Source organism: Pelophylax lessonae (genome assembly GCF_965119305.1).
Source record: "Pelophylax lessonae genome assembly, chromosome: 7".
NCBI classification, from domain to species: domain Eukaryota; kingdom Metazoa; phylum Chordata; class Amphibia; order Anura; family Ranidae; genus Pelophylax; species Pelophylax lessonae.
The window spans coordinates 201,248,659-201,271,312 of NC_138774.1; the positions used below are offsets into that span (position 1 = coordinate 201,248,659).

The 22,654-nt window shown below is 41.4% G+C and overlaps 1 protein-coding gene across 1 annotated transcript in view; it reads left to right on the plus strand.

Annotated features, from left to right (window-relative positions):
• Positions 1-22,654, plus strand: part of FKBP15 (FKBP prolyl isomerase family member 15) — a 104,603-nt gene that overhangs the window by 73,152 nt on the left and 8,797 nt on the right. Inside the window, exons 20-30 of the mRNA XM_082263169.1 lie at positions 2,344-2,376; positions 7,981-8,152; positions 8,248-8,384; positions 8,902-9,048; positions 9,434-9,514; positions 12,557-12,658; positions 12,843-12,896; positions 13,470-13,571; positions 15,029-15,136; positions 20,161-20,397; positions 20,494-20,951. Of these exons, the coding sequence (XP_082119295.1) occupies positions 2,344-2,376; positions 7,981-8,152; positions 8,248-8,384; positions 8,902-9,048; positions 9,434-9,514; positions 12,557-12,658; positions 12,843-12,896; positions 13,470-13,571; positions 15,029-15,136; positions 20,161-20,397; positions 20,494-20,951 (1,631 nt within the window). The remainder of the gene's footprint in view (positions 1-2,343; positions 2,377-7,980; positions 8,153-8,247; positions 8,385-8,901; positions 9,049-9,433; positions 9,515-12,556; positions 12,659-12,842; positions 12,897-13,469; positions 13,572-15,028; positions 15,137-20,160; positions 20,398-20,493; positions 20,952-22,654) is intronic.

The following is a 22,654-nucleotide window of genomic DNA, read 5'->3' on the forward strand; positions in this document are numbered from 1 at the left end:
GGAATTTCAGTTATATGCAACTCTTTTTTTTTTTTTTTTGTAAGTTGGAAGACATTCAGAGCGGGTAGGGAGGGATTTTTTTTCTGTTAAATGCAAGATCTGGCGATACACAAGGAACAGACGAATTGCCTAACACCTATTGTATGTTCTTTAATATGACGCTGTATGATATCACAGTTTTTCACAATATGTGCTTGGAATGGCATGGTATGCGGTACAACTGGGCGAACAAGATCTCTGGAGCATTTCATTTCCTATATTATCTACTCAAACCATGGCCACATTAAAAATAAATAACATGGAACGTCTGCGGCCTGAGGGACAAAATGAAAAGAACTGCCATCTTTACCTTTTCTTAAAACAACGTGCAGATTTTTTGTACTGGTGGAGACACATGCGTAAGGCCGACTACAAATGGCACTTAAACGCCCCTTGATAGGGTGGGCTTACCATTCTACAGACCCCACTCATTCAAGAGGGGTCACTATTCTTATAGCCAAATCTGTACACTTCGTGCTCCAGAGCTCTCTATTAGACCCTTCCGGTAGATTCATATTCCTCTGCCTGGTTGTTGGAGATAAACAATACCTTACCATACAAAAGGTTTATATATAGGCACAGGGGCTGTCCTTCAAAATACAACAAGATATTGGATAAATGACTCCAGAAACCTGCAGCTAAACCAGTGATATCAGGTTCTAACTTCCCCGTCTATACAGAGCTGGTATAAGAGTCCTTAATGTTCTCTGGGTACATGTTGTTCTGCTATACTACCCAAAAGCTTAAACTACTGTTCTTCACTATGTATTGCAAAATCATGTACTTATGAGATGAAAGACTCCCGTAAAGTTTTGTTACTTTATTGTCAGTCAGTCAAAGTACATTCTTTCGTATTCCTAATTATGTATAATTTTCAATAAAAGAACTGTTTACTCAAAAAAAAAAAAAAGAGAGACAGAGATTGTACAAGTAATGCAATGGGTTTTTTTTTTTCTATTTTTTTTTTCTATTTAAAAACGGTATAGTTTGCATTGTTTACATTTTTTGTTCTTTTTTGGTGTCTGTGTGTTAAAACCTGGCTATACATAATTTGCTTATACAATCTCTATGCAGTTTATCTAAACCCACCAACAACTATGCAGTGCAAGAGCCTCTTTAAGCAATTCATTCATGCTCCAAACAGGCAGGTCTATATTGTGTGGTTGTTGGTAAGTCAAAGTCATAGAGGCTTTGTAAGCACCACCCGCCTTGACAAAAGTAGACTTTTCCACCCGTTTCAGCTGATTTTTTATCAGTCGAACAGTGTCTGCATCCTATTAGATACAGCCACCACTGTTTTTAGGCAAAATAACCAGTGGAGATTCCTCCATCCACAGTGTTTAGCGTGGATAAGGGAGACAATTGATTTTCTTGCACCCTGAATTAGTGATCGTATTCACTTTCCCCGATATATCGCAATCGGCCCCGGAGGTTACCGATATTGCTGATATTTCGGGAAAGTGCTTGTACCAGAGTGATGCCTGCAGCTAGACGCATCACCCCGGTACCGGCGTCCATAGCCGACGGTCGGCTGTCTTGTAATGACAACCGATGCAGCTTAGAAGCCCCCCACCTCCCGCCGCCTTCTGCGGCTCGCCCACCCTGCACGGCCGTCGAAGCCCCGCTCAGAGCTACATTCGGCTCTGATTGGGTCTCCATGCAAAAACCCGGAAGTGATGTCATGACATCACTTCTGGGTACTGGCGCCAGATTAAAAAAAATGACAGCATTCAAAACAGCCAAACTTGGCGTTTTAAATGCTTTTAAGTGCAGAGGAGGGGTTTGGGGTCTTTTGGACTCCCAGATCCCTCCACAAGAGTACCAGTGAAGAAGAAAAAAAAAAAAAAAAAACACATTTTTTTAAATGTACAAAAATATTGGCGCATATCGGCCAATAGCGATATGCATTGGCCAAAATATCGGTATCGGCAACGAAAAACCAATATCGGTCGATCACTACCCTGAATGTATGGCTAGCTTAAGAGTTTGTGCATTTAGATTGTTTAGTGCATGGCCATCTTTGTAAAGGTTTTTTTATTTTTTTTGGCTTTGGATTTCTTTTTTAAAAACAATCTCTCAATGTTCCGTGGCTAGATGCAAACTAACTATTTCTGCTATTTATAATCTATGTGAATATATTGGCAATAATAATCTGCTTGTATTAAATTATTAATAGTGGTTTCAAAACTCATGAACTTTGTCTGGTCCTGGTACGTCCCTCCTTTTTCTAGAAAAAGCTGCTCTTGTCTTTCTTTAACTTGATTGGCTGGCTTCTTCTCACCAATGCTGCTTTCTCTTTCCCAGCATGCTTTGCACATAGATGAGGGCACATACCAGGTGAGGATTTTGGGGAGCTTCTTTTTTTTTCTCTGCATTTAGCTTTGCTTCTTTTATGTAATATTTCAGAACCTCTGTCCTTTTCTCCTCACGCAAATCAAAATTTTTATTGTGTTTTTTTTTTTTTTTTTTCCTCTTACTGATGGTAAATGTACATTCCACTATAGGGTGTAAAGCTAAATTACAGGAAGCTATATACATTAATGAAAATCTAGGTTTACTGTTTTACATGCCAAAGGGGCTGCAAGTTTAGCCAGGCAATTTAATTGTATGTACTCACCTCTGCCACATAATAATGCCAGGAAATGTCAGTCCAGCTTTTTCATTGGATGATGAATTGGCCTCCTAATTTCTGTCCAATAAGTAGGAACCTAACCCAGAAAGCAGAAGCGCAAACCCAGGAAGTAGCAAAGTTTTCAGCCTGACTGGCAGAGGTGTATGCATCACAAAATGACAAATCTTTTTGCAGGCAAAACAACAAAACATGTATTTGAACTGTATATTGATCAGTTTCCCAGAAATTACATTTTTGCTATGTCTCCAAAAGCCACAGCTCATGTCCTACCACTAATTCCCAGCTAAGGTGAGGGACCCATTATTTACAATCGCCAGCCCAGAAAAGATACTGCATCCCTAAAACTCAGCCAAAGACCAGGTGCCAGTGCTGATTAACAAGCTGTAGAATGTAAACGTTTCTGCATTGCAGCTAGGCAGTGGCATAGCGTGGGGGGTGCGGAGGGGGCCGGTGGCACCGGGCGCAAAATTTAGGGGGGGCGAAATCACGCACCGCCGTGTCACTCCCGAGCCGATATGGTGTCCCCGCACTCCAGGCCACCATGTCCCCTGTCAGGCTGCTCCCTGTTATTGGGCGAATGGGGTCATTTTCGGCAGCAGGGGACCTGGCCTGTCTCAGATCCCGGGTGGCACATGCGCACGGGATGCTCCTGGAGTTCCACCTCCGCCTACACCTCTGCCTCCGCCTCTGAATGTGAACCACAAAGGTCTTCTCCTCCTCCTCTCCTCATGCCTGGATCTCAGGTAAGTCAGCAGCCACACAGCCAGACAGAGTGAGTTAGGAGAGAGCAGTTAGGGTCACGCTGTGTAGTTCAGTATAGGAATACTGTAGGTTGGACAGTGTACTGTAATGGTTAGTGTAGTGGGCAGTGTAATGTAGTGGGCAGTGTAATGTAGTGGGCAGTGTAGTGTAGTTGGTAGTGGGCAGTGTAGTGTAGTGGACAGTGTCGTGTAATACTACACTGACACTACACTACTATACTGACCACTACACTGTCCGTTACACTACGCTGACCACTACACTACGCTGACCACTACACTACGCTGACCACTACACTACGCTGACCACTACACTACGCTGATCACTACACTGCCCACTACACTGCCCACTACACTACACTGCCCACTACACTGTTCAGGCTGGTCAGTGTAGTGTAGTGGTCATCGTAGTGTAATGGACTGTGTAGTGTAGTGGACAAAGTAGGTCAGTGTAGTGGTCAGTGTAGGAATCCGGTAGGTCAGTGTAGGAATCCGGTAGGTCAGTGTAGGAATCAGGTAGGTTAGTGTAGTGGTCAGTGTAGGAATCAGGCTGGTCAGTAATATTGTAGTAAGGGACTCGGGGAGTGCTAAATGTCCGCAGGTTGGGGGGGGGGGGCGGAAATTACTTGCCGAGCCCCGGGTGCTGACAACCCACGCTACGCCACTGCAGCTAGGCCGAGCACTTCAAAACTTACTTCTGCAAAATAGTCACACCACTATTTTTATAATATATACTTGTCTTTGCTAGCTAATACACAACCAGCTAATGTGTTTGACCTTAATAAAACATTATTAGTTATATGAACCAAACTAAAAGGCAAACAACTGGAAGGCGGAGTAGTTATGAACAGGCTTATTTTATCATTGTCTGTTACCCTGAAGGATCGGAGTCCTTTTTTTTTTATTCTTATACTTTTTTTTTTTATTTTAAATGACTAGTTCTTTAGGTGATTTTTTTTAGTTTCAGGTGGAAGTTGAAATGGTTGACTCACTGACTGCTTTTAAGAAAGTAGTCCTTAACCACTTCAGCCCCGGAAGGTTTTACCCCCTTCCTGACCAGGCCCTATTTTGCGATTCGGCACTGCGTTACTTTAACGGACAATTGTGCAGTAATGCGTCGCTGTACCCAAACTAAATTTGCATCCGTTTTTCCCACAAATAGAGCTTTCTTTCAGTTGTATTTGATCACCTGTGCAATTTTTATTTTTTGCGCTATAAACAAAAAAAGAGTGACAATTGTGAAAATATTTTTCACATTCCCCAAAAAAATTTTTTAAAAATCAAAATTTTTTAACATTTTAGGCCAATTTGTTTTCTGCTACATATTTTTGGTAAATAAAAATCGCAATAAAGCGTATTGATTGTTTTGCGCAAAAGTTTTTGCATCTACTAACTACGGGAAAGATATTTGTCATTTTAATTGTTTTTTTTTTTTTTTTTTTACTAGTAATGGCGGCGATCTGCAATTTTTAGTGGAATTGCGGCCGACAGATCGGAACCCTAACTGACATTTTTGACACTTTTGGGGGTACCAGTGACATTACTACAGTAATCAGTGCTAAAAATATGCACTGTTACTGTAATAATGCCATTGGCAGGGAAGGGGTTAACCCTGTGGGTGATCAAAGGGGTTAATGTATGCCTATATGCTTACTAACTGTGGGGGGTTCTATTACAGGCACAGACAGATCGCAGTTTTAGCTTTGCTGAAACTGCTGATCTGTCCCTGCCTGTCTCACAGAAGATACGCCTGCTTTGTTTACATAAGCAGGCGGGTCTTCTCTCCGTTTCCCGGATGATCGCAGGAGGAAGGTGGCAATCGCCACCTCTCCTCCCGCGGCCTGCCTCAAACACAGCAGGAGCGCGCGCCACTGGAACCACATGCACTCCAGTCACATAGTACCTACGTGACTGGACGCAGGGGAGCCGCTCTGCCGCAGTAATATTACTGTGGGCGGTCGGCAAGCGGTTAACCACTGCGGCAAAGTGGTTCGATTCCGTCCAGCGACGTAGACCTACGTCACTGGACTCCTCCCCTTGTGGGCAGCGTGTGCGCGCCGCCGGAGGCTCGCTCCCACTGTATTCAGTCACAGCGGGAGTCGGGCCAGGGAAGGAGTGGCGGTGATCACCGCCGCTCTTCTCTGATCGTCGGGGATCGAGTGTGGAGATCCGCCCGCTTGTGTAAACAAAGCGGGCTGATCTCCTAAGTGACAAACAGTGACAGATTGCAGGATTCAGCATAGCTGATCCTGCGATCTGTGCCTGTGTCACACAGTCCCCTCCCCCCACACACGTTAGTAAGCACCAGGCATACATTAACCCCTTGATCACCAAAAAAATTTAACCCCTTCCCTGCCAGTGTCATTTTTACAGTAACAGTGCATATTTATAGCACTGATTACTGTAGTAATGTCACTGGTACCCCCAAAAGTGTCAAAAATGTAAGTCAAGGGTCCGATCTGTCCGCCGCAAAAAAAATCGCAAATCGTCGCCATTACTAGTTTTAAAAAAAAAGACATAAATTTCCCATAGTTAGTAGCTGCGATAACTTTTGCGCAAACCAATCAAAATACGCTTATTGCGATTTTTTTTTTTTTTTTTACCAAAAATATGTAGCAGAAAACAAATTGGCCAAATTTAGATTTTTACATTTTTTTGGGGGGAATTTCATATAAAAAAATTTGAAAAATATTGTTATGTTTTCAAAATTGTCGCTCTTTTTTTGTATATAGCGTAAAAAGTGCACAGGTGATCAAATACCACCAAAGATAAGCTCTATTTGTGTGAAAAAAAGGACATAAATTTAATTTGGGTACAGCATCGCACGACCATGCAATTGTCCGTTAAAGTAATGCAGTGCCAAATCGCAAAATATGGCCTGGTCAGGAATGGGGTAAAATCTTCCGGTCTTAAAGCGGTTAAAAATACACTCATTGAGAATTTTTTTGTCAAAGACATGTAGCTAAATACATCTTGGCCTAAATATATGACTAAAATTGAATATATTGGATATTTTTTAACCGTCAAAGTAGAAAAATATTGTTATTTTTTCAATAATGTCGCATTTTTTTATTAATATCGCAAAAAATTAAAAGCGCAGAGGTGATCAAATACGACCAAAAGAAAGCTCTGTTTGTGGGGAAAAAAGGATGTAAATTTCGTTTGGGTAGGGCGTTGCATGACCGTGCAATTGTCAGTTAAATTCGCACATTGTCCTGGTTTTCCATCCATACACACTCTCTGTATATATTGTAATATGTCTATATTCTAGATCTTTTACAGATCAATTTTAATATGTTTTTGTTAATAAAATGATTTAAATTTTACTTTTGTGTGGAAGTGTATTTGCCGCTAAAATCCCGCAACCCAGGGGGACCCCTTGTCCATTTTTGTTCAGTCTTTAGGGATGTTGGCAACTCACTTCCACCTTTACATTTAACTGGGGCATACAATTTTTGTTAAATTCGCAAAGTGCTGAATCGCAAAAAGTGGCCTGGACGTACAGCAGGAAAATCCTCCGGTGGTAAAGTGGTTAAAGTGGTTCTAAGGCTCGGTTCACATTTATGCGATGCGGGAAGGCTGCGAATCCGCAGCCTTTTCCCGCATCGCACACGCACCCCCGGCAGTTCACACTGCCATATGCGATACGCTGGGGGTGTCAATGTAATGTTGACGACACCCCCAGTTTGATCGCATATCGCAGTGCGATCGTGCAGTTCGCACAGGATGGGATCGCACAAGTGTGAACCGCTGTGCGATCCGATCCTGATGCGGCTAGAAAAAAGGGTCTTGTGCGTGTTTGGAGCGCCTGCGGTGCGAATTTAGCCATACAAACTGTATGGCTAAACTCGCACCGCACAGCCGATCGTATGTAATGTCGGAGCAGTGCGCTCCGATATTACATGCGAACCCTGCACACGCACAAGTGTGAACCGGGGTGTTAAAGGCAGATTTTTCACCTTAATGAATTCAATGCAATAAGGTAAAAAACCTTCTGGGTGCAGCTCCCAACCACTCCTCAACTGCCTACCATCTGCCTCTGTAACCCCACCATAACCAGGTGGTATCTTCCTGACTGCTAGATAAGTAACCTGTCTGCAGAAAAACGAAGGGCTGTCATTAATGAGTCTTCTCAGCTGTTTTGCCGTCATGGTAATCCTGGACAATTATACATATAGTTTCCGGATCTGCATATTTGTTCCAGTTAGGAGACTTTGCATTGAAGCTACAGCATACCCACTAGGCATCTAACATTTAAAAATGGTTATTATTGCAGCCCCCTGTATTTCTTCCATGGTATGTTTACTTTAAATTCTGAGAACAGCATCAAAAGTGAGTCTTCTCCAAGGACAGAAATGGGAATAACAGTTTGTGACTTCATTGCCTTGGTGCTGGAGATAAAAAAATAAATAAAACTTCAGTGAGTGATTTAGTCCACCAGTGTCCATTCAGGGCTAAATATTAGCTTTAATAGACGGACCCTTTACGTCTGATTGCTATAGGCAACTACGCTGTTCTATTTTGATGGTTTAAACCCCTTTTGTATCACAGGCCAAGGTGGCAGAAGAGTTGTCAGCTGCGACTGGCCAAGTATCCCGTCTGCAGCTGGAGGTCACAGCTTATCAGAAGAGAGAGATGGAGCAGCGGACCCTGCTGGTGGCAGCCCAGCAGGAGGCAGAGAAGTGTCAGGCTGAGCTCTCCTCTCTACGGGCACAGCTCATAGGTGAGTGACCTCTCCACACTCAATGAAAGTAGTAGTCTTAGCCTTTCATCCCTGGGTATATGTTAACTAACCTTACATATCAACCTCTCTTTCAGAGGTAAAAGAAACGTCGGAGCAGACCAAGAACCAAGCCAAAAATGAAAAGGAGAGCCGGCGGAACCTGGCGCTGCAACTCTCGGCTCTGGAAGATGAAATCTCTGACTTAAAGGTGGAGAAGCAAAACTTAGAAAAGGTGACCTTGTTTGTATCAGACCTTAGTTATGTCATACACAATTTATTAATACTTCATGTGGATGATATATTAGCTGCCTGCATCCCAGGCCAGTTTTTAGGCCCAACGCCGACCAAAACTTTATTTTTAGTTTTGGATATGGTGGGGAAAGGTTAGAACTACTTTCAGGGCTTTTTTTTGCCTAAATTGGCTTTTACAAAAAATAAGATTTGGGGTTAAATGTTATTTGCCTATATCACTGGAACTACTGATTTGTATTGATATACAGTTTTCACTGAAGGTAACCTCCTGCTTTTTTACCATCCTGCCATATGCTCGACTTGACTTGTCCACCTTTTGTGTAGTGTTTATGAATGTTTCAAATAATCTACACTATTATTTAGTTCTGCATCTTTATCTTTTTTTTTTTTTTTTTTGCAAAGATCAGGACAGCGTCCATTTTACCATTTTAGAAAATTGTTCAGAGTATAAGCTGTGTATGTTTGTATCTACAATAACCTCCAGTTTTGTGACACAGAGCCTGGCCGAGAGGAAGAAGAAGTCTCAGCAGGAGCGGCAGCAAGCAGAAGAAGAGCAGGAAGAGTTGCGGAAAAGTTTCCAAGAAGAAACTGAAAACTTAAGGCAGCTGCTGAAAAAAGCTCGAGAACAGGCAACTGCAAAGCAGGTCAATACTGTTTTTTAAATCTTAATTTCAGCAAATTTTTTTTTCCTAGTGACTCTTATGCTACTAATTTCATGTCCTGGTGTCCATAAAGTCAGGAAGTCTCAAGTGGTGTCACAGATCGCTGTGAAACAGCTGACATCCAAGCTCTGGTATCAAAGCAGATTGCAGTTAAGCCATTCTATTTCATGTAAATATGTGTCACGGTATAAACTTTCCCTATTGCTTGTCAAGATGACTGGTTATTTCTTCTAAATTGGTGATTGCCTAGCATGAAATTGGAAACCTAAAAAAGTTATTGGTTTTGATTGTGTGAATTGTTTTTTGTCCCCTGAAAACCCATTTTATGCATCAGATTTGTTGTTTTCTTCTTTATTAGCTATCCTCTTCCTCTTCCTGCGATCATGATGAGCAAAGATTCTTGGAGCTCCAGGAACAGGCCACACAACTACAGCCACTGAAAGAGAAGGTGATCCATATACTAGGATGAAGGATTTGGAGCCTATTTTTTTTTACTTAAAGCAAACCTGTGCAATGGCTGCAAATTATTTACACTTTAATGACAGTCCTAGTCCCCAGGTATGGAGAGCATGCCACTCCCCTTCAAAGTGACTTTGTGATTATCTGGTAAGATTTCCAGTGCTGTTATGGCACTTTTCCACTGCAAGTACCGGCTCTGCTCCACTCGGCACAGCTTGGCCCAGTTTGCTTTTCCACTGCGTGGTACGAGTCGGCACGTTTCAGCACCGTATAGGCGCTACTCGGCTCGGTTTGCTTTTCCACTAAAGTAGTAAGTGGGTGGGATTACAACGATTCTCTGACCAATCAGTGGCTAGTAGTGACAATCAAGGCTGCATGCAAAGGATTGTGCGATATTGTATAGGTATGGCCCGCTTGGAACCCCAACCGAGGTGGTACTGTTTAAGCGAGCCGTACCATGTAGTGGAAAAGCGCTGCTGTACCAAACCGTACCAAACCGTTCTAACATGTACCATGCAGTGAAAAAGCGCAAAATCGAGCCGTACCATGCAGTGGAAAAGCACCTTTACATAGGGACATGGAGGAAGTTCCCAACTCTGTACAAGCTCCTAGTTGCAACTCAGAACTTGGTTCTTCCTCTCTTTGCTACCTGTAGATGAATAAAGTAGAATAGATAAATGGAATAAATTGTGTTGGACCTCATGACTGCATACACATGAATTTCTTCTGCTATGTTTATGGGATTACTGGAAAATAATTTAGTTATTTGCAGTAAATGTCCCCTACCACGTTTATCAGTTCTGTTAACTGTTACAAATTTTGGATGTTGTGCTGACAGCAAGGTTAAAAAGAATTGGCCAGCTTTTGTGGAAGCTAAATAGTATTGTGTGTGTGTGTTTACAGTTATGTGAAAATTTGAGTACAACCCATGGAAATTGTGGACTTTTTTTCAACATATCTGAACAGGCAAACGTTTGATCTGTATTCAAACCGTTCCTACAGATAACGGTGATGTACAGGAGGAAAAAAATACATTTTCAATGATTTATCCAGCAAAAAATATCAGTTGCTATTGCCCCCTGTAACAGAATATACTTCTTGTAGACATTGTGTTAACCCACCCACCAGCCTCTAATATCGGCTTCAGCGAAATTCTTAACCACCACTGCATGCAAAATTCCTTCATCTGCAAGATGTTTGTGGGTTTCCTTGCATGATCACCTGTTTTAAAATTCCCCTACAACATTACAGTTGGAATTAAACTGGATTTTTGACTAATGCAGGTCATAACCTTCTATTTATTCTTTCTAAACTATACCTTGGTGGTTCAATTAGTGTGCTTCAGATCAATATTGTGATAAAAGACTAATTTCCAGCTCATCTACTTTCAGACAAATGACCTAACATTCTCATTTACCACTTGCAGACTGCAAGTAAAAACTACTGTAAAACTACAGTGCGGCCGGCTGCACAGAATCGTGCATATATATACAGGATTTTGCATTTCCTGGGAGGCGGCGCATGCCCACCTGGATGTGATGTCACTGGCTCCAGCAGGAGGCCGGGACCTGCCGTAGGTAAACACGGAGCTCTCTACTAACGGGGTATGTGCTGGTTTTTGTTTCCCTGCAAAGCAGAGTATAAAAACTGGCACATCCCCTTAGCACCACACAGTAAACACTTTACACTTGTTAGGCTTACAGTTATCCCTTTGATTGCCCCAGATGTTAACCCCTTCCCAGTCAGTGTCATTAGTACAGTGTCAGTGTATATTATTAGTGCTGAACACTGTAGTGTCACTGGAGATGTCTGTGTCAGATTGCTTGCCGTGCTTTTGCAGTCCTGCTATAAGTCGCTGATCACTTCCATTGCTAGTATATAAAAAAAAATAAAAATTGCCGTATAAATCCCATAGTTTGTAGGCGCCATAACTTTTACGAGAACCAATTAATTTTTACACTTATTGGGATTTTTTTTTACCAGAAATATGTAGCATTTTGACCTAAATTTATGAAGAAATTTGATTTTTAAAATTCATTGGACAGGTTTTATAGCAGAAAGTAAAAAAAAAAAAAAATATATATATATACTGTGTGTGTGTGTGTGTGTGTGTATATATAATATAATTTTTTTTTTTTATGGTATTTTATATAATAAAAAATAGAAAACCCAGCGGTGATCAAATACCACCAAAAGAAAGCTCTGTTTGTTGGGGAAAACTGATACAAATTTAGTTTGAGTACAGTGTTGCGTGACCACGCAATAATCAGTTAAAATAGCGCAGTACTGAATCGCAAAAAATGGCCTGGTCATGAAGGGGGTAAAATCTTCCAGAGGTCAAGTGGTTAAGAACACTTTTCATGACTGCAAGCTGCCAAGGCTCTGAAGTAGCAAAGCAACCCCAAACTATAACCTTTCCATCGCCATGCTTCACAGCTGTTATGAGGATTTTCTTCTGAAACACTTTCTTTGTATTGTGGCAAACATGTCTACTGTTATTTTGACCAAACAACATTTTTCTTTGATTAAGCTTCAGCACATTGTTTCAGAAAGCCTGTTCTTTGCTTTTATAATCAATAGCGAATTTTATTCTTGCTGTGATGTTCTTTTTGGACAGCGAAGGCTTTTTCCATGGGGTGTACTTACTTTTTTACATGATTGTATGTGTATGTGTGTGTATATATGTAAACATATAATTGATTATACACTGGCTCCCTTCACTCCTAATTAATAAGGAAGTGCTGCCTACTAAGTGTTCCAGCGACAGCACTGCTCTCCTCAATGCCCCTTACCTAATTCTGCAGGTCATTCTATGTGATGTAGCCCCACAGACTCCTTCATGTGCCATGGGAAGAAGTTGATCCTGAAGCTAGGTAGTATTACTTGAACCTCAAAAGATGACGAAATAAATAAGGAGTGGGGGCTGTAGAGGGTTAAGGATATTTGATTTGCTCAAAGAGGGTCTTTAAAGCTCATTTGACACTAGTCCGCTTGTAATTTCTTCATATTGGTCTTTCTTTGTCCCCTTCAGTGTGCACAACTTCAGAGCCAGATCACCTCTCTCAATGAGAAGCTTAGAGAATCTCGGGCAAGAGAAAATGACACTGATCTGGCAAAACAACAAGCAGAAGAGGTGAGTAAAATCTTTTTATGCAATTCTTAAGTGTGGGCTGTGATCCACGGAGTGAATCTACAGAGTCCTGGTAAGCACTCCCAAGTGATTTGTTCATGTGACTCCACTTCCCAGAGGATACTTTATTTTAATGTATTTTTTTACACTTATAAAAAAAAATAATTGTCATTTGATATATTATTAGATGGTGTCTCAGCTCCAGGTGAAAGTAGTTCAGCTCCAGCCTCTGAGACAGCAGGTGAGTCTTTCTCTGTTACTCAGTCATGCAACAGAAAATTGCTTACAACTGTACAGTTACTTTACATGTGTAACAGTCCGTATTAAAACCCAACTCCAGTTAAAATTATTTGTAATGTCTAGAACAGGGAATAGTTACAATGTGCCATGTTTATGTTTCTGTGTGTGACCCCCATTGGGGAGATTTTGCCCTACTTCCTGTGACATCCATACAAGAAATGGGGGGAAATGGTTGTCGCAAGACTGGAAGTTGGGGAAGATTTCCCTCCACATTCTCTTGTGACAGGAAGTGAGGGAAATCTCCCAAACAGGGACACAGATTGCAATAAAAACGCCTCCACTTTATACAAACAATTTTAGCTGGAGTGTGCTTTAATATAAAAGATAAGTGGAATAAATTGTGGTTGACCTCATGACTGCATACACACGGATTTCTTTACAGCTCATGATACATTGTACTACAGTACTTGATTTGATAAGTGTGATCCACTTGAATGTTTCAGGGATATTCATCTTGCAATGTTAGAATCAAAAATCTTATCTACTTTCATGCCAATTTTGTGTCTCCTGTCAGTACGCCCAGCTCCAGGCTCAGGTCATTACCCTAACAGAGCAACTTGGAGACATCCAGATGAGGGATGGTGACAGAAATCTGGCCAAGGACCCCACAGAAGAGGTGAGTTTTTTGTAACTTCCACCCAACAAGCATGTCAGCGGCCTAGTTCATAATTGCAGTATAACTAAAATATATATATATATTAGTGATCGACCAATATCAGTTTTTCGTTGCCAATAACGATATTTTGGCCATTGCATATCGGTATTGGCCGATATTTTGGTACATTCAAAAAAATTTTAATTTTTTATTTTTATCACTTGACAGGTACTCTTATGGAGGGATCTGGTGATCTAAAACAGTGATCCTCAACTCCGGTCCTCAGGGCCCACTAACAGGCCAGATTTTAAGTATTACATTGGGGAGATGCAGACTAGAATACTGCAATCACTGAGCAGCAAATTATATCACCTGGGATGTATTTCAGTTATCTTGCAAACCTGGCCTGTTAGTGGGCCCTGAGGACCAGGGTTGAGGACCACTGATCCAAAAGACCCCAAACCCCTCCTCTGCACTTAAAAGCATTCAAAACGCCAAGTTTGGTTGTTTTTTTTTTTAGGACTATGCGTGAAAAACTTGCATATTTAACTTTGTTCTTTTCTGCTGCCGATTTATTTCTGTTGCTGATTTAATTGGAAAACCAGTCTTTCAATTATATAGAGCTCCAGAGGGTATCTAACCCTGAGAGGTGAGCACTACCATCCCAATTAAATACAACAGAAAATACGCCGACATGGGACTTTTTTCAGGTACCAGTATAATTAATACAAAGTTCTATCATAAAATTCATATGTTTATATCTGTAAAGTTTTCTTTTAAAAACTGTAGATCTGGCTTATACATGGAAGTATAAGCCAGTTCTACAGTTTTTAAAGGAAAACTTTTTGATGGATATATAGTAAACATATACATTTTTTTTCTGGTGTATTTCTGTTATATTTAATTGGAAACCTCACAATTTAGTGCTTTTAACACCCTGATTGTGAACCGTTCTGATGTTGCTGGTGCTCATAGCTGTTTTGCTTTCTTAGGCACAGTGCAGCCCAGCCTTGGAAACTCATCAGTGGACTTCATGTGTGAGGTTTAGCAAACACTGAAAATAGTGCTTTTTCTAGGCCAGCCGGGTTCATGCCGTGCAAAATTAGTTTGATTAGCTATGGTAACTCTGTAGCTACGTTTTTAACAGCTAGGTTAAGGAGCAAGGGACTGACACCAGTAAATAGCACAGAAATGTGTGGACAGCTATTTATTTATTTTCTTATCTCTGTGTCGTGTGTGTGTGTGTGTGTGTGTGTGTCTCTGTCTCATATATTATGCGGGTGTCTCTGTGTCTCTCTCCTTGCGCTCTGGTGTTGTGATATTTTAGTGACTGCCATTGGTGACCTGGGGCAAGGAGCAGTTGTCAATCCCACTACAGAGGGACTCCATAAGTTTATTAAGTCACTTAATGTCTGTGTTCTCTACACCTCTTATCCACATGTAGATCTTTAGATGTGTGTGTTGGATTTCTCTATCAGGTGAAGAAGATTATGAATGGAGTCTTTCAGTCTCTCAGAAAGGAGTTTGATCTGGAGGAGATGTACAGTGGGCGAATTGTGTTGGGCACAATTATGAGTACTATAAAGGTAAATGCTTTAGAAAGCAATACATACACAGTGAAGGTGCCGCTTTATGTATTGACTTTAAGAAGCCGTACATATATAGTTATTATTAATTAATTTGTATCATCACTTTCCAGAGGTCTGGAAAATAGGTGCGTGCCTATGGAATCATAGGCTTTTATGAATGATCTTCTTGTTAACAACTGACTAGGAAATACATAGATAAAGTATGCATTGCTTTAAGCAATAGTAAAAACATCCACGTTCTTTATTCCCCCCCCCCCCAAATCCTCAAAGAATGGTGTCAATTTTAGCCTCGCAGTCTGTGCCCATCAGTTGCTTGACTACATTCTATCAGACCTGCTTCTAGAACAGTAACTAAGCAACTGATATTAACAAAGCATCGCTAAAGGTTGCACCATCCAGTGGCCAGCAGGGAGAATTATGCTGGTCTATAGAGATGCCAAGGATGTGTTCTTTCACCCAGCTTCATTACTTGTCATCACTTACAGTCTCTGCTGTCAGTACATCTGAATGGGTTGCTACAAAGTGAGACATTGAGAGGGCAACATTAATTGTAGACACAGGCATAAAGAAAATTCTAACATATTTTATGGGGGTTGTATGTGCACAGAATTTTAACCATTTTACTGCAGTGGACGTAAGGTATAAGGACCAGGTCAGTATGCCATACATCAGCTGCATTTTCCACTCCGCTTTGAGCTCATGGTTGCTTCAGTGCCATGAACTTATATCAGTATTTCTCCTTACTCCACTGAATAATTAAACAGCTATGATCAGTGGCTAATAAACCATTGATCATGGATCATAGCAAATAATTCATTCAAAATTCATCAATTAGTGTAAAAAAATAACAAACTTTGTCCCCGGCAGAGCCCATATACCGCCTGTGTACTCCTATGCCTTCCTCTTCTCTCCTGGTCTGCAGCAGGGAAGACCGTGGCAGGGGAGAAATGGCCTGCGCCCAACGAGGATGATCCAGTGACAAGAGGGTGCCAGCAAATAACTTCTCATACACATCCCGCTGTCTCCACTGTGCCTGCTGCTCCCCCTCCAACCCCCCCCCCCCCTCTAACTTGTAAATGCGGAGACAGTGAGCTGTGCAAGGGAGAATTGTGTCCGCGCCAAAGGAGAGTGTAGCGGAGTAGCAGTATGATCCACGATATCTCCACTGGTAGTCAGGCACAGCATACAATAATCCTGGTAGCGTATAATATTCCCAACCCTCCAATAACCAGACGACACAGCTTGGAGGTCAAAACTAGACTGCTTTGTTTATTGAAAAACACAGGGATCTACACTCAGCCAAAACCCCTCCCTCTTCGAGACATTCCACACACAAAGCTGAACATCCCATAATACCTTACTCTGCCAGACAGAAACAATAGCAGGCAGGTATTTAACAATAACAAACCCCCACCCATCTCCTGAGGGACACTGCTCAGACATATGATAGTCCCAAGTGAAAGAGTTCTCACTCTCTCCACACAACCCACACTACAAACACTTGGTTCTTAAAGGTATACACATGCAATACACATAATGCATACACGAAGGACAATATACAGTGGCTGTGTTTGCCACAGAGAGTATCCACCTTCAAGATGGCAGAGCGGAGGATTGGTAAATAAGACATGTCCTATTTACTGATCCTTTACCAGACTTGAATGAACAGCAGGTGATCAGTGTTCATCACCTGATGTTCATTCACAAATACTGAGATGGTAAACATGAATGAACAGGTGGTGCTCTATACAGAGCATGTCCTGTACAATGTGTGAGTACAGCTGCAATAATGAAAAACGGAGAACTCCTGTGTCCTAAAATCTCTTCCTGTATCTCAAAAGTGAAATATCAAAGTAGTAAAGTAATAAAATAAAAATGTATAAAAAGAACCATTTCCTTTGCACATCAGTGTGATGCAGGAATAAGCATGCCATGGCGCACATTGCCGCAACACACAAAAAGAGGTGGTATTCTTGTTTGTGTTGTGGTGTCATTAATTGTTAATGGCACCCCAACGCACATTACCAACACATGCTTTGGAGTGAACCAGGAAGCATGGTACCATATTACAATGCATTCTGGTTCACTGCTTTTAAAAAAAATAATATATAAATATGTGCGCAATTTATATATGAGCTTCCCTATTGCGTCACATGCTATTGCACATGAAAATGCAAATCGGTGCACACACATTAATTTAACACTATCAGCAACAGCACCCTTCAGCGTATTGCTGCACACAAAATGTATTATAATAAAATTGTTCTTAAGTCTTCCGCATGGATATAAAATGAAAACTTCAGAAGGAGTCTTCCGCATGGATATAAAATGAAAACTTCAGAAGGAGAGAAGTGAAGATCCTCAGCGAGGGAAACCACCACCAGGCACCCGCACACACTGATCCTTACCAGATCCCAATGACCCTCATCACAAAGGTCAAAAAGCGCTAGATACACAAGCCCTGGGAAGCCGGGATCCTTCACTCCTTCTCACTCGATCATGTCAATGAAGCTGGCAGTCATCAAATCCTTACGGGGTCCCCATAGGAAGAAACAAAACATCCGTTCCTGTCAGTAGCCAGATCCCAATGACCCTCATCACAAAGGTCAAAAAGCGCTAGATACACAAACCCTGGGAAGCCGGGATCCTTCACTCCTTCTCACTCGATCATGTCAATGAAGCTGGCAGTCATCAAATCCTTACGGGGTCCCTTTCTGAGCACTTTGTGGCAGTTGCTGCAGATCAGGTAGGGAGCAACAGCAGGGACTTCCTGATCTGCAGCAACTGCCACAAAGGGCTCAGAAAGGGACCCCGTAAGGATTTGATGACTGCCAGCTTCATTGACATGATCGAGTGAGAAGGAGTGAAGGATCCCGGCTTCCCAGGGTTTGTGTATCTAGCGCTTTTTGACCTTTGTGATGAGGGTCATTGGGATCTGGCTACTGACAGGAACGGATGTTTTGTTTCTTCCTAGGTGGACCCCGTAAGGATTTGATGACTGCCAGCTTCATTGACATGATCGAGTGAGAAGGAGTGAAGGCTTCCCAGGGCTTGTGTATCTAGCGCTTTTTGACCTTTGTGATGAGGGTCATTGGGATCTGGTAAGGATCAGTGTGTGCGGGTGCCTGGTGGTGGTTTCCCTCGCTGAGGATCTTCACTTCTCTCCTTCTGAAGTTTTCATTATATATCCATGCGGAAGACTTAAGAACTGTTGCATGCTATCCACAATTGTGAAAGACGTTTTGTGCAGACAAAACAAGATTAGCGCCACATTTTGTATCCATTGCCATTGATCTTTCCATTTCTAAAAGATTTGTGTTGGCTGCTTTTCGCATTTTTTGATTTTTATGACAGTACATATATTTTAGCGCAGCAATATCATGTTATATATTATAATAAAATGTATTCCTGGATCATTTTATCGCAATGACACCAAGACAGTGCACATACGGCACTGTGGACCACAGCACATTAATGTGAAGCCAGCCTCCAGATTTTTACAATTTTGCAGACCTTCAATTTTCACTGCTTTGCAAAATGGCACTAAAATTGGCATCTAAAATTTACAAATGTATTTATTCAATGAATTTTTATCAATACAATTTTATGATTTTAAGGTATTTTTAGTGACATTTTGATGCACATTTGCACAATTCTTGTGAGACCTGATAAATCAGTAACACCTTCTTATTATTGTTCTGGTTCTATGCTTCCTGGAAATGTATGGTTTGCGGGACTTTTAGAAACTCTGAAAGCTGTAAGTAAAAAAACAAAACAAAGAAAACATGGAATAATTGTAAAAAGGGTCTGGCTTTAAAGTCGATTGCAAGCCCTGATGAGGAAAGGCTTAAAGAAACAGAATGAAACCATTGAGACATGAAATTTAAAGCATTTATGTAATTTTTTGCGCTATCAACAAAAAGACCGGCAATTTTGAAACAAAAATATTTTTTTTTTTGCTTTCTGCTATAAAACCTTTCAAATTAAAAAAAAAAGTAAAAAATAGAATTTCTTCATAAATTTAGGCCGATATGTATTCTGCTACATATTTTTGGTAAAAAAAATAAAATCCCAATAAGTGTATATTGACTGGTTTGCGTAAAAGTTATAGTGTGTACAAACTATGGGAACATTTTTATTTATTTTTTAACTAGTAATGGCAGTGATCAGTGACTTAAAGCAGATATTGCGGTGGGCATTCTGACACTTAACAGCATTTCTGACACTTTTTGGAGACCAGTGACACTAATACAGCGATCAGTGCTAAAAAATATGCACTGTCACTGTATTAATGACACTGGCTGGGATGGGGGTTAACATCGGGGGCGATCAAAGGGTTAACTGTGTGCCTAGCCTGTGTTTCTATGTACCGTGGGGAGGTGCTTTTACTAGGCGAACGCATGGATCTATGTCCCTGCTTTGCATAGACCAAGCATCCATGCCTTCCCTCCTGATTGTTTACATGGGCAGATTGCCATTCTGCTGCTGTATCGAACAATTGGCATGGGCCAGTGGACATCGAGTCCGTGGTATCCGCCTATCAGCTCCCGCTGTGTATAATCACAGCAGGAGCAAACCCTTGGTGGCACGCATTCATGCCCACTGCCCGGAAGAGTGATCCAGAGCAGAGGTGCTGCCCTGTAACAGTAAGAAAAAGAGAAGAGTACCCCCCAATGGGACTTTAAAGGTCTTCTAAAATAATGTACTCCCGTTAAGCAATGAAAAAAGGGTTTTTTATGTAACAAATATCATTTTATTAAAAAAAGACATAATACATACATATGAAACAGACATGGGTGGCTAGCCCTAAAATGACCACATCATATGGTTAGTAGGTACAACAAGTGGTAATTACACCCAAAGTAAGACTGCTATAGGGTGGACCTTAAGTGGTTAACAATAAAATTTTACTTAAAAATGTATGACCATTTTTAAATACATAAGTGTAACAAAACATAGATATGATGTGTGGTTTTTTGTTTTTTTATTTGTACTAATTTAGTAAATTCATTTTCTGCCAGGTAACAACACTACAGCTATTAACTAAGCCAAAGAATGAGGAGACAGTGGCAGCAAGCAGCAGTGGTGAAGAAGAGGAGGAGGAAGAAGATGAAAATGCAGAAACTGAAGTTGTAGAACAGCCTGCACTACAGAGAGAGCAAATGTTAAATCGAGGTGAGGTGCATGCAGATGTTGAGGACAACAAAACTTCCACTTCGGAGCAAGTTCCTGGTGCTCTAGAGGAGAATCATGAAGAGGTCACTTCGGAGCAAGTTCCTGGTGCTATAGAGGAGAATCATGAAGAGGTCACTTCGGAGCAAGTTCCTGGTGCTATAGAGGAGAATCATGAAGAGGTCAAAGAGCCTACAGAAACAGTAGGCAATCAGGAAACAGGTTCTCAGTCTACAGAGCTACAGGAAGCAGGTGAAAACTTACCTGTCAAGGTCATCCAGGAAGATCTGGACGCTCCATCTGCTCTTGTTCACATGATTTCCAGTGATATGCCTGAATCAGCTATGATGGAGGACTACATAACATCAGCTGAAAAAGATGTTCTTCAAGAGCAACCTCCCCTAAGCTCCAGTGCTCAATCGTGCACATTTTCCAATAACAATAATATTGAGAATGAGGAGTCGCAGCAATCAAATGACTTCACAGCTACAGAGGGAAAGCAAGAGGTTCCTCCACCTTTAAGAAATGATGAAGATGGCAGCAGCCCAGTCCCGCCTAAAGTGGAGACCTCTGCTCTTGCATCAACTGGAATCCATGTAACTCATAGTCATGCTAAGCCAGAGGAGAGGACAGACCTAAGGTTAGATTCCTATACCCTAAAATACAAAATTTCACACCAAAGATTTGGGAAACGCTTCATGTATGCCCACCATTAGCACTTGTAGGAGTTATGGCAAAAAGTTCAGTGAAAACCAGAAAGAGTAAATATTCAGCTCGTAACAAAGGTGAAACAGAAACTGTCCAACCTCTTAGGGGCTGAGCTAAAACTCAGCACTCACTTTCTATGTGGGGCAACCTACCCATCTGCTTTTGTTCAGTGTCCCTTCTCCTAAGGACAGGGTTTATACCACATATTGACAAAAAGAAGAAAAAAAACACCCGCACCTGGATGCACAAGCTATGGTACTAATGTGTGCAGCTGCTGTCTATTATGTCCAGCAAAGGGTTAATCAATATAAAGCTCAGGCAGTGCTTGCTTTACCATATAAATATGCTGATACATGCTACAATTGATAAACTGTACACCTCAATAGTGAGCATGGTTAGGCAGGTACCTGCACCTGTCTAACACTGGGGAAAATATACCAGACCATAAAGGGGAGAAGCAAGGATCCCTGAGAGCCACAGACATCAGGAACTGTGGAACCATAGAGACCTAAAATCCTTGTGGATTCTCCTCCCTGTTTGGCAAGGAAGTCACCGACATCTGGTGAGTGCGGTGTGTAGCCATTACAGCACGTGGTGGAATATACAGGGAGATCCCTGGGATTAGGCACGAAGCATTCAAGATTGCACTAAAGACTTTTTTTTCACTTTTACTGCACTTTATTCCTGATTTCTTGTCAGTATTGTGCATACTCACTATTGATGTTTACAGTTTATCAATTTTAGCACGTATCAGCATATTTATATGGTATAGCAAGCGCTGCCTGATATACCACATGTGTCTCCGCTGTCACACAAAGAATGCTTAGAGAAAAAGCAAAATTGTGTTTGCTTCCCTTGAGTGTTTAGGTAGATGCTATTTATTAAAATCCTTTACAGGTTTCCAGTTTGGAGTTAAAGCAGGAGGTCTGGTGCTAGAATTTTTTTCCTCACTGACATTTGCAGCGATACCTTACATGTGTGGTGCGATCACCGTTTACATATGTGTGGGGGACCTGTGAGCACGCGGGGTAAGGGGCACTTAAAAAAAAATATATATATACAGGTCCCTCTCAAAAAATTAGCATATTGTGATAAGTTCATTATTTTCTGTAATGTACTGATAAACATTAGACTTTCATATATTTTAGATTCATTACACACAACTGAAGTAGTGCAAGCCTTTTATTGTTTTAATATTGATGATTTTGGCATACAGCTCATGAAAAACCAAAATTCCTATCTCAAAAAATTAGCATATCATGAAAAGGTTCTCTAAACGAGCTATTAACCTAATCATCTGAATCAACTAATTAACTCTAAACACCTGCAAAAGATTCCTGGGGCTTTTAAAAAAACTCCCAGCCTGGTTCATTACTCAAAACCACAATCATGGGTAAGACTGCCGACCTGACTGCTGTCCAGAAGGCCATCATTGACACCTCAAGCAAAGAGGGTAAGACACAGAAAGAAAATTCTGAACGAATAGGCTGTTCCCAGAGTGCTGTATCAAGGCACCTCAGTGGGAAGTCTGTGGGAAGGAAAAAGTGTGGCAGAAAACGCTGCACAACGAGAAGAGGTGACCGGACCCTGAGGAAGATTGTGGAGAAGGACCGATTCCAGACCTTGGGGGACCTG